The sequence below is a fragment of the Tupaia chinensis genome, unplaced genomic scaffold (genome assembly GCF_000334495.1).
Source record: "Tupaia chinensis unplaced genomic scaffold, TupChi_1.0 Scaffold000381_1, whole genome shotgun sequence".
NCBI classification, from domain to species: Eukaryota; Metazoa; Chordata; class Mammalia; order Scandentia; family Tupaiidae; genus Tupaia; species Tupaia belangeri.
In genome coordinates this window covers 620,877-633,573 of record NW_006159883.1, presented here as the reverse complement: position 1 = coordinate 633,573, position 12,697 = coordinate 620,877, and the positions used below count along the sequence as shown (strand labels likewise).

At 38.5% G+C, this 12,697-nt stretch overlaps 1 protein-coding gene across 1 annotated transcript in view; it reads right to left on the bottom strand.

Annotated features, from left to right (window-relative positions):
* LRP2 (LDL receptor related protein 2) overlaps positions 1-12,697 on the bottom strand; it is a 241,297-nt gene that overhangs the window by 81,871 nt on the left and 146,729 nt on the right. The window contains exons 36-43 of the mRNA XM_014589797.1: positions 10,447-10,660; positions 8,702-8,941; positions 7,648-7,836; positions 3,883-4,803; positions 3,600-3,765; positions 3,066-3,224; positions 1,645-1,934; positions 791-994 (exon numbers count right to left, since the gene is read on the bottom strand). Coding sequence (XP_014445283.1) covers positions 791-994; positions 1,645-1,934; positions 3,066-3,224; positions 3,600-3,765; positions 3,883-4,803; positions 7,648-7,836; positions 8,702-8,941; positions 10,447-10,660 — 2,383 coding nt within the window. The remainder of the gene's footprint in view (positions 1-790; positions 995-1,644; positions 1,935-3,065; positions 3,225-3,599; positions 3,766-3,882; positions 4,804-7,647; positions 7,837-8,701; positions 8,942-10,446; positions 10,661-12,697) is intronic.

Genomic DNA, 12,697 nt, shown 5'->3' with positions numbered 1-12,697 from the left:
TTTTAAACATGTTGATTAAAGCATCATCCTAATTTCAAAAAAGATAAAATTAAATAGAATGGACACTTTGAGTTTACCTTCCAAGGCAAAAAGGGCTGCAAATCGGACTGCATGCAAAGTGAGATAACTTTAAATTAGTTAAATTAAGCACAGTATGTTTTACACTTCTTCCAACAAATGAAATATCTAAGGAAAAACTAAAGTCACTCCATTTTCCTATAATATCAATTTGAAAATTGATCCCAGTCACAGAAAAGCATACAAATGCGGTTCATTTCCTAGCCTCTCTACAACCCACTAGAAAAAATGTAACTAACCTCAGAATGCTCTGAAAAAGTATACTGTGTTTTATTCACTTCATTCAGATAGAAAGTAGTGATTTCAGTAAAATATTTGAATTAATGACGTTTCTACTATAAAAACTAATAAAACAACAATCTCCTATCGGAACCCTTAGTCCCACGCACCACACCCCAGACTAGGTGTTTCTATGTATTGTTACTCTTCACAAGAACCCTAGCTAAAGCCCCATTTTACAGATGAGATGTCAGAGGCTCAGGAAGGTTAAGTAACTTGCCCAGAGCTATTCAGTTAACAATCCTGGCATAGCCAGGCTTTGAAGCTTTTGCTCTTAACCACTACAGTAACTGATACTGAAATGTGGTCTGGAGTATCAGAGTAAATGTTTTCAACTCTAATAGGATGTCAGACATCTCAAACCCATTACACATAGCAGAATTCTGTACCAAACACTGGGGATAAAGACATTTGTCCTAAGAGTCCAACTCACCACAGACATTTTCCAGCTCATCGCTGCCATCACCACAGTCATCGTCATTATCACATTTCCACTCCTTCGAGATGCATTTCCCATTGAGGCAAGTGAAAAAGGATGCGTTACACCGTTGACCATTGTCCACAATGCAGTACTTATTGTTGTTGGCCAGATACCAATGACCTTCATGGGGACACTGGCACTCAACACCATTTGGACCTGAAGAAAAAGAAAAAAAAAGATTGTTGTAACAGCCACTCATATTGCCCCCTCCAAAACAGCAACAGCACTTGCAACAGCTTCTACACTGAGCGCCCTATGGATAAGCCGTGGAAACTCTAATAAATGTCTTGATTCACCTTAATCTTTAAACAACTACCTATGATGTTTAATATCACTGATACTTCTTTTCTCGGCAAAATTTGTAAAGCTGCAGTAATCAAAAGGCACATCATTCTATAAATTTGTTATCACCATGAAACTCATAATATCACACTCTGAAATGTCACCAGAATATTTCTAACTACAAACAATTCCTCCTAAACAGGAAAATTAAGTTATTTTATAAGGAAGGTAAGCTAATTAGTGGAATCCTATTCAGGTCATGAAGTAGGGCAGCCAAAGTCCTTATCTTGCTTTCTACCTCCATAAAGCTGGATAAACTTAAAATACTTTCATAACAGGACTTCATATAGAATAGAGGGGAAAAAAAAAACTATGAAAATCTTCCTCTCAAATCGATTTTATAAATTACCTGATAATCAAGGAGAATTTGGATATTTATTTATGTATTTATTTATTTTACCTTTTAGACCTAAGTACTCCTCCCATCCCCCTTACCAGTTTTATCTTCATGGGCAAGGTCTTACCTGGTACACAGATATGGCTGCAGCCCCCATTAAATTGATCACAAGGATTGCTACACTGCTGTTGCTGGTTCTTCACAACAGTGGAGATGCCCTTTGGCTGGACAGGCATACTTGTGGTCATTGCAATCTGACCTGACCCATCATATTTGTTAGCTCGGTAAACTTTCTTGGTGTAAAAGTCTGTCCAGTAGATATACTGGTCATAGAGAGTCAAGCCAAAAATATGAAAGACTGCGCTGACAATGATTTCACGATTTGTGCCTGTTAGACTGCTGCGTTCAATCTTCTGCCTAAAATGAAGTACAAATAAACCAACAAATATATGCTGAAATCCAGAAAGAATAAGTTTTTCAACTGGTAGCCCAATGCCTGGGTCTAACCATTCCTTCACACAAGTCCCAACTTTGTTCTGATGGGGAACATATGGCAACTAGAATGTTTCTTCAGGTAATGGGAGGTCTTGGTTACTTATCAAATAATGACCTATATAAATCATTTACCAAATATTAATACAACCTACAAGTAATTCTGCAAAAGAAGTAGGCTGAAAATAGAAATAGGAGAACATTATGAAATGGTTTACTCAGTGTTTTGAACCCATACATGGCAGACTCGCAATAAAATGTTACTACCTTTCCTTCTTATTCTCTTACCTATACTGAATACTTTGAGGTGCTTACCTTGAATAATTCAAATTTAGTCACAAAACATTATTGCTTTCATTTACATGAGAAAATGAAGAAAAGATTAGGATATTCGGTGTCTGATGTCACAAGACCAAAATCATGAGGAAATAAGAAAAGTTAAGATCCCTGACATAAAGACATAAGCCATAATAAGCAAAATAGTTTCATCTCTTCAGCTATTCCATTGGGATGACCAGAAAGTGAGACATTTGGGGATTACTTGGAGAAGTTACACACAAAATTAAAGCTGACAAAAGTTTATAAAGAAACATGAAATTTGCTGAGAAGTTTACCAAAGAAGAAATAATCTGAGAAGATAGCCAAAAGTCAAAGACTAAAGAAAGGTATTTTTAATAAGACACTGAATGCTGAAGTCCCTCCCTAAAGAAAACTTTAATATCAGGATCCATTTAAGAGTTCTTATTTTATGAAGTTACCTGGGGCCTGTAGATTATAAACTGAGTAATTTATAAATATAGCTAAAATTATAGATGTATATAGCATGGATCTTTAGATGTTGTTTAGTTTAAAATTACTCAATCTCATGACATAAATTCATTTTTACATGTATGTTCACCAAGATAGAATACAATACAGTTCCTAAAACTATGATTCAACATTTAGCAACTTCTATCTGACATATTATGTTTCATCAGGTTGCACAAATCCCTCTTCTTTAGAAGTGGAAAAAGAACTCTTCTTATGAATAACCAAATGCTAACCAAAGACACGTACAGACTAGCATCCGCCCAGTACAGAAGGTCATCCTCATGGTCCAGAACAAGCCCACTGGGCCAGACCAGACTGCTGTTCACAATAGGCATCCGGAAATTTCCTCCCAGTGTGGCTCTCTCGATTTTGGCATTAGTTCCCCAGTCTGTCCAGTACAGGAACCTAGTTATCCAAAAGGAGTCATAGTTAATTCATAGTCCTTTTTACTTAAAAACAAATGGTAGCATTCTTTAATTGCCAACTGTCGTCAAAATGGGGGGAGGGGAACCCTGCTCCATTTCTACCTCCAGAATTTGCTTAAAAGAGATACACTGAGTCAGATCGTTGACTTCCCAGTACACTGACAATCTTTATCATCAAATGGAGTTATACCCTGCCCCCTCCCAGGTAAAATCACCTGATACTCTTTCATCCTTGAATCTATGGCCATAGTGTTAAAAGCTCTTAAAATGTTGATATTATGAACATAAAATAACTTCAGGCCCCACTCCTTCCAATAACAAGCAGACAGAAATAATAAAGAAACCCTTGGCATACCCGCGGCAGGGGTCTAACACAATTGCTCTTGGCTTTGAGACGCGGGCTATCACAGTGCGCATAGAACCATCTTCAGCCATGGAATTAATTGTCTGGTTGTTGTAGTCACTGTAATAAATTCTCCTATTGATCCAGTCAAAGGCAATGCCATCAGCAGTCCCTATATCTGGACACACATGCAAAGGTGTTAGAGTCTCAAGGTGTACTAGAGACACTCAGTCATCCACATGTGTTGACCCCATGTAGCTACTCCCAAGGTAAACTGTACCTGGAGTACACTTACCTGAAACAATGACAGTTGGAGAATGGATCTCTGAATTCAGGCTGACATAGGAAATCTGACCATGTTCAGAGTCTAAATTTTGTGTGAAGTAGATTCTATTATTTATGTTGTCATAGACCACAGCAATGGCAGTTCTTTCCACAGTTATTGCTTGGAAAGGCAGACTATGGTCTGTAGGGTCCAAGTGTAAACTTCTCAAGGAATTATCCAAGGCAAAGATAAGGAAATTTTCTGTTGAAATGGCACAGCTCTTGCCATCACTTTCCAGGGTTCCATAGGCACAGCCACATTTTGGGGTGTGCAATTCAGGCAGAGCAAAACAGAGATGGGAGCATCCACCATTATTTTCCAAACAAGGGTTGTTGTTCACCTCTGTTGGTGATCGAGGCTGGACCTGCTCGTCAAAGATGGTCACATCTCTTAGCCAATTGAGATTGTCTCTTACCACTGTTGGTGGCTCTGTGTTTCCTGGTTCCTTGCTAGCTTTGAAGATTTTTTTTAAATTCCTATCTACCCATATAATAGAATTTCCAAAAACAGTGATGCCATAAGGAGTTGGGTAACGACTGCCATAACGAATCACTTGAGATCCCTCTCCATCAAAACGGATCCTTGCAATTATATCTAAAGAATCATCGACCCAATAAATGTAGTCATTGCTATGGTCCACTGCCAAGCCCCGTGGTGTGACGATGCCCTCTGATACAAGCACAGTTCGATTGGTACAGTCAAGAAACGATCGTTCAATCTTTGGTTTTTGCCCATAGTCAGCCCAGAAGAGGTATCTGTTCCTGGGGTCTACAACAATATGCCGAGGCATATCGACTGTGGCTTTAAGGAGAACACGGCGGTAAGTGGTATTGATCCGCAGAACTTCTATCAGAGTTTCAGATGCAAAGGCATTGGTGAAATAAAGATTTCCTACAGGAAAATGAGAGAGCATACTGATGGAAAACCAAGCAGACAAAAGGGTCACATTTTCAAATTGAGCACAAAATTTTGGTTTGGGTCTGTATATTTGGCTTAATAAATCTCAGTTTACACTTAGAAAAATATTTGTTTTGAGGAACTAAGTTGATTCTTTCTTCAAATTTAGAGAGAATGTGTCTATCTTCAGCTTCTAAAGCAGATTAGAATTCATAGCAAACATCAGAGCTGAAAGATCTATTTCCAGAATCTCCTTTCTTTTCTACTTGAAGCACTAAATGTTTAACACCTACTTCAAAGACTAAATATACGACATTACAACTTCTACTTCAACATGATATAAGTAGGAAAGAGAGAGAGCCAGCAACATCCCAGGTAACAACCTTATCAAGTGCTCTTTTTATTTAAGATTAACTTGAGGTCTTTTCCTAGTCTTTCTAACTAATGTAGTTGTTTTCCCTCCATAGACTTCCTAAAAGTCACAAAACACTTCATTCCCTTTGGGCATTATAACACAATATAAAAGCTAGAATAAAGAGGCAATGCTATAATGATAGTATAATGAATAGAAAGTATCCTAAGTGGGACCAGCAGTTAGCGTAATGGCTATGTCGCTGGACTCCCATGTAGTCAACTGCGGTTCGCGTCCCGGACCCGGTGGCTTAAAACTCACGCTGGGTGCATGTGCGTGCATGCCCAATATCCCGAGAGGAGAATGGAGGAGAAGGGATTGCAGCATGGCCATCCCCCCTGGGGGGTGATTTCTCACTTTCTGTCTCTCTGTCTGGCAAGCGCATGCGCCTTATAGCAAAAACCACTCAAAAAAAAAAAAAGAGAGAAAGAAAGAAAGAAAGTATCCTAAGTTACTGATTTCATAGAGTAGATAGTCTGTTAGTGAATTATCAATACTGCTACACATATTTTGTTTCTGTATCTGACTGAAATATCTCTACAGAAATCAGTTCAATATAAAGTATGTTACTGATATATTTTTTCATTATCTATCTCTATTTGTTTTATATATATCCAATCCTTTAATAAAGAGTTGGCAAACTTTTTCTGTAAAAGCCAGACAGCAAATATTTTAGGTCTTTCAGAGTGCATGCATTCTTTCACAAGGCCATTGTAACATGAAAGCAGTCACAGATAATGCACAAATGAATAAGTATAGCTGTGTTCCAGTAAAACTTTATTAACTAAAACAGACTCTTTTTTTTTTTTTTTTGAGAAGTTTTTGCTATAGGGTGCGTGTGCTCCAGCATGGCCATCCCCCCTGGGGGGTGATTTCTCACTTTCTGTCTCTCTGTCTGGCAAGCGCATGCGCCTTATAGCAAAAACCACTCAAAAAAAAAAAAAGAGAGAAAGAAAGAAAGAAAGTATCCTAAGTTACTGATTTCATAGAGTAGATAGTCTGTTAGTGAATTATCAATACTGCTACACATATTTTGTTTCTGTATCTGACTGAAATATCTCTACAGAAATCAGTTCAATATAAAGTATGTTACTGATATATTTTTTCATTATCTATCTCTATTTGTTTTATATATATCCAATCCTTTAATAAAGAGTTGGCAAACTTTTTCTGTAAAAGCCAGACAGCAAATATTTTAGGTCTTTCAGAGTGCATGCATTCTTTCACAAGGCCATTGTAACATGAAAGCAGTCACAGATAATGCACAAATGAATAAGTATAGCTGTGTTCCAGTAAAACTTTATTAACTAAAACAGACTCTTTTTTTTTTTTTTTTTTGAGAAGTTTTTGCTATAGGGTGCGTGTGCTCACCAGAAAGACAGAAACAAACGAAAAGCAAGAAATCACCCCCTGGCGGGGGGGGGATGACCACACCACAATCCCTTCTCCTCCATCCTCCTCTCAGGACCTTGGGCATGCACACACATATACTGGGCGTGAGTTTAAGCCACCGGGTCCAGGACTTGAACCATAGTCCACTACATGGGTGTCCAGCGACATAGCCATTATGCCAACTGCTGGTCCCAGCTAAAACAGACTCTAAGCTACATAGTTTCCTAACCTCTGCTTTATCTCTCCATCCTTAAGAATAGTACATTTGTAATCAAGACTCAGATTTAGAAACCCAAACAAAGTCTTATTTAACCATAGTACTATACTTGCTATATACAATAAACTTACTATAGTACCTAGATTTTCATAATATACAATAATATTTCTAGTGGATATATACATGCCAAGCTTGAAAGGACATATTATATCTATTTTGTATAGAATTAGATTACATCCCCAAAATTATAATACATTTATTTTCCAGCATATCATTTAAAAATGCATGGTAATTCACACTGAAGTGTATGAATCAATACAATTAAATTAATATAAAAAAAGGAATTTTATATGTTACCAAGAGGAAGCAACTAAAAATTTGGCAATGAAAAGAGCTCGGAGCTTTAAAGTAAATGAATATTATTTTATGGCTCACATTACATTTTAGTATCCCTTTCTCTGAAAACTTAGACATCTTTAAATTAAGAAATCAGGTGTGAATCTAAGTGTGATAAAGCAAATCCACATAATTTATTATCTTCTAGCCATTTTTGTCTATAATTTCTATTATGTTAATAATACAATAAAATGAGATGATTAATCTATTATGAATCTGTCAACTAAAATACCTTTCATTTATCTAATAGACATAGGTTAATCTAAATGCACAACTCTATTTATCTCAAATGATCTCAATAAATGTCTACAAAAACAAATTTGTTGCACCTATAGCTAGGCTAAACTCTCTAACAAAATGAGATGACAGAGAAACAAATGCAAAACGGCTCTTCAATAAAACGGCTACATAGCTTACATACCTGCCAGCCAGTCCACTGCAATACCGCGGACTCCGTTTACTCCAATTCCATATGTAATTATGTTTGTAAAAGAAGACCCATCTGGTTTAATTCTACGGATAGCATTACGAGATGCCACAGAGCTGCTAAAGTCACACCAATAAATAAAGCCAGAGGCTACATCAACATCCACATGCAGTGCATTTCGTCCTAGAATGTTTAAGAAAAGATCATTAAACAATGTTCTAGACGGGATGTTCTAAGAACTTTTAAATGTCTGTCCTTTCTCTCAAACCTGCAGTCCAGTCCCTTGCTGTGGTCATCCCATTGTTACCAGACAATACTCTTGTTTCCCCATTGCAATAAACACAGCACAACCCAGACCTTGGTTTCTAAATAGTATATTATTCCCCATAACAAATAGCTCTGGCTGCTACTGAATGTTTAGATCCTCTTGTAGCCATGAGCACCTAAAAACCTTGGTTCACTAAGAGACAAGTTATCATTTTTACAAGCACTGTATGCAACCATGAAGCACTGCAGAAGTAGTAAGGACAGATTAATAGCATGAACTCTTTCACTTCAATTCATCAAATGTACATTAAGAAATTGTATCTGTGGCCTCTTTAGTACCTTATTAAATAGTAAGTAGAATGCCCTCTGCCCTAAATATCCACAAATGGTCAGAAATATTTCTCCTGAACACCAGCTCTGCAATACTCCTGCAAAGTCCCACTACATCCTATTCTGTTCTAAACCTGTGGTTCTCAATGGAGTCCACAGGCCAGCAATATCAGCATGTCCTGGGAATTTGTTTGTAATGAAGTTCTCTGCCCCTGCCCCAAACTATTAAGATGGAAGAATCTGTGGATGGAGGAAAGATCTCTGTTTAATAGGCTTCAAGTGTTTCTGATGAACACTCAAGTTTGAGAACCATTCTATGTTGAGTTTACTTAAAGGGAGACAAGCTTCAATATGTGCTAAAGCCAAAGATGAAAAAATGCTTTTATGGCACCAAAGATTTGTACTTGGCACTAGATGGAGTCAAATCTTACTTATTTTAGAATCGACATACCTTGGCCTGCCACTGGCACCATGGCTTCTGAATGATCTGACATTTCCAAGCTATAGCCTCTGACTACAGACATCATCGAAACAACAATGAAAGACTTATATGAAGAACAGGTCCGATTATCAGGATTGAGTTTAAATCCAGTGGCACAGGCACAGGAGAACAATCCTCCTGGTACAGGCAGGCAAATCTGCTCACAGGCATTCACGTTGTTGCTACAGCCATTTGAAAATTCAGCAATGCCTGAATGAAATTAAAAAAAAAAATTATTTCTTTCTTCAAAGAGAGAAAGAGTGGAAGACAGAAACAATCACCCCCAACAAGGTCTTAAACTGCAGTCCTCTCCTGAGCCTTCCTGGCCAACCAGGTTCACTTGCTTATGCACATACTCTAGCTGTGTAGAGGTCAACCCAGGAACCAAATCCCAATCTTCCATATGGCTTCCAGCATTGCACAGATGGCACCATGGCTGTGCTACTGTGGCTAGGCCAGTGTGTAACTTTTAACCCTACCTACTTGCCATCTCAAATTCTTAAAATTAGAATTTAAAACAATTCATTATAAAAATTAACAAACATATAATAAGTGAGTTAACAACTTGGAAACAATATTGGAGAGACTAGGGCTTACATGATAACAGCTAAATGTATTATATCAGTACTATAGCTATTATATAATAGGGAATGGGCCTTTATTGTTTTCCTTCTACAAATCATGCAAGGATTATGGAGATGATTATATAAATCTGTCCATTATTTGCTCTCTCAACCAATGCACTGGTACTTAAAATTCTATCAGTTTAATTTCATGATCAATAATGTGACAGACATTTGCTTTAAAGTATATGAAATAAGAATATTTAAGGGGTCTATTTGTTTTTCAGTTTGCTATAGTGCAAGTGTGCTCACCAGAGAGACAGACAGAGAGAGAAAATAACAAACCATCCCTCATGAGGAATGACCACACCAAATCACTTCTCTATTCTCCTCTTGGAATTTTAGGCATGCATGTTCTTCAAGCCACTAAGTCAAGACTTGAACCACATAGTTGGCCATGTGGGATCCAGCCACCTTATCTACTATGCCACCTAGCTGGCCCCTTTAAAAGATCTTTTTCTATGTGCAGCAAAATAAACACCAGTGAGAAACCTAGGTCATGGGAGAGGAGGTGAATTATTTGATAGTCTTTGGTTAAGGATTATAAACTATAAAATGTCAAAACTATAAAAAGTAATCTTTATGTCATAATGCTAATGCATAATGCTAAGGGGAAAATCAAAATTTAGATTATCTCTGAGAAAATAAGTGTAACAAGCAATATCTAAGAGTGTTCCTTCAAAATTAAAATGTCTACCCTGACAGGCACTATTCTGGTTACTGGGTATAGAGCAGTAAACAAGGCAGGCATTTTGACTGCCCTCATGAAGCTTATATTCTAAGAAGGAATACAGAAAATATGTCAGGGATTGTTATGAAGCAAAAGCAAAGGAAGAAGTTAAATGTTTTGGGAAAAGAATAGAAATAAGCTCACTCTGAAGCCAAGGTGGTCTATCAGATGCCAGATTAGCCTTTGACACTTAACCCTCTTTAAGACATGGTTACATAATTTAAATATTTGAGGTCATTTTAATTTGTGTGCACATGTATGTGGATAGGTCTATGTGTGAGCATGAGCATACAGATGTAAGTGTGCAGATGTATGACTATACATCATACACCCATGAATGTGTTTCAGTGACAAATACTTACTGCGTCTGTGATAAATTCGAAGGGTCCTCAGATTGAGAACATTATCTCTCAAAACGACTTTGTTGGCCCCAGTAGCCTTGTCAACTCTTTCAATGACCTCATACTGTTCATCACAGTAATACAGGAAGGAATCATGGACAGCGATTCCCCAGGGGTGGGAAAGATGGTGTACCAGGATCATTCGCTCTGTACCATCCACATTTCCTCTTTCAATCTAAGGGGTCAGAACTTTTGTGTTATTGACTCATAGTGAAATGAGAGAACCTTTATAATCAATTTCCTCCTAATAATACCACCTCATATTTACATATCACTCTATCCTCTACGGAGGTTTTTCCTGGCTATCTTCTGACTTGACAATCACAACCACACTGAGCAGTAGTGCAGGCAAACATCATGATGCCCATTTCACTGATTAGGAAGCTAGAGCTCAGGTCAGTCAGTCAGCTTTCTCAGACAGCCTGATGAAGAAGAGGGACGAAACCACTAGTAATATTCTTGAGAACACACTGTATATAATATTCTTGTTAAGGAGACAATTAAATGCCTAACTCTGAGGCATAGAGCAAGAGATCATGGACGCTGGGAGATAGAAAATGTGCCCCATCCAATCACAGAAGACAGCAAGAATGGATAGGGAAAGGGATAGTGCTCTTTTATTAGAGCAGGCAACAAGCCTTAGTCAAAAGTGGTGGGACCAGCAGTTAGCATAATGGCTATGTCGCTGGACTCCCATGTAGTCGACTGTGGTTCGAGTACCGGGCCCGGTGGCTTAAACTCACGCCGGGCGCATGTGCGTGCGTGCCCAAGATCCTGAGAGGAGAATGGAGGAGAAGGGAATGCGGTGTGGCTATCCCCCCAGGGGGTGATTTTTCACTTTCTGTCTCTCTGTCTCTCTCTCTCTGGTGAGCGTACGTGCCCTATAGCAAAAAAAAAAAAAAAACAAACTCCCCAAAAAAAAAAAATGGCTTTGGCTGGCACCAGCAGATGGCATAATAGTTATGTCACTGGACTCCCACATGGTCAACTATGGTTCGAGTCCTGGATCAGGAGGCTTGAAACTCACACCAGGTACTTGTATGTGCATGCCCAAAACTATCAGTTTAATTTCATGATCAACAATGTGACGGACATTCATTTTAAAGTATATGAAATAAGAATATTTAAGGTGTCTTTTTGTTTTTCGATTTGCTATAGTGCAAGTGTGCTCACCAGAGAGAGACAGACAGTGAGAGAGAGAAAATAAGAAACCATCCCCCATGAGGAATGACCACACCAAATCACTTCTCCTCTATTCTCCTCTTGGAATTTTAGGCATGCATGTTCTTTGAGTCACCAGGTCAAGACTTGAACCACATAGTTGGCCATGTGGGATCCACCTTACCTACTATGCCACCTAGCTGGCCCTTTTAAAAGTCTTTTTCTGTGTGCAGCAAAATAAATACCAGTGAGAAATCCTGAGAGAATGGAGAAGAAGGGATTGTGGCATGGCCATTCCTTCTGGAGGGGGAGGGGTAATTTCTTGCTTTCTGTCTTTCTCTGTCTCTCCAGTGAGTGCACATGCCCTATAACAAAAATCTCTCAAAAAAAAAAAAAAAAAAGGCTTTGGTAAACTGAAAAAGAACTCACTAGATTTGAGTTCCTAAGGGAAATAACAAGGCTGCCTTTTGAAGAAAACCACAATGTAGATGTAACTGGTTTACTTTCATTCCAAAAATTTTTCTCAAGTGCCAAGATCTGAGTTGGCTATTGGCATGAGTAACAAATGAGGTCTAGCTCACTGCCTCACTGAACAAGAAAACTCAGCCATCATAAAGTGGGTTGTGCCACCCAGGAGACTGACAAAGATCCAGAAGACTAGGGCATAGGAAGCTAGAGTTTGGAAAAGAGCTGCTGAGGGAGGGATGACCACATCAAGTTAGCTGACCAGGCCTAGCTGAAGTAAGAGCCACCACTCCAGGGTTCTAAGCCAGTGATTGGACTTGTTGACTGTGATTTTACAAAGACAACATGGCTCCAACGTGAAAACAGCATTCAGGCATGGCCAGAAAGAAATGGCTCAAAATAGTGGAGGAAGCAGAAAGGCTATGAGTGAAGAGGCTGAGGATGAACTTCAGGATTTGTAATAACTGAATGAGGAGCATGAAGGAGAAAGGATGGAAAGTCACACCACTGAGTTTACAGATGCAGGAGGCCTGAGCAGACGTGGAAATAAGGAAAAGGAGCTGTGAGTCCCTTCTGAAACCTGCTG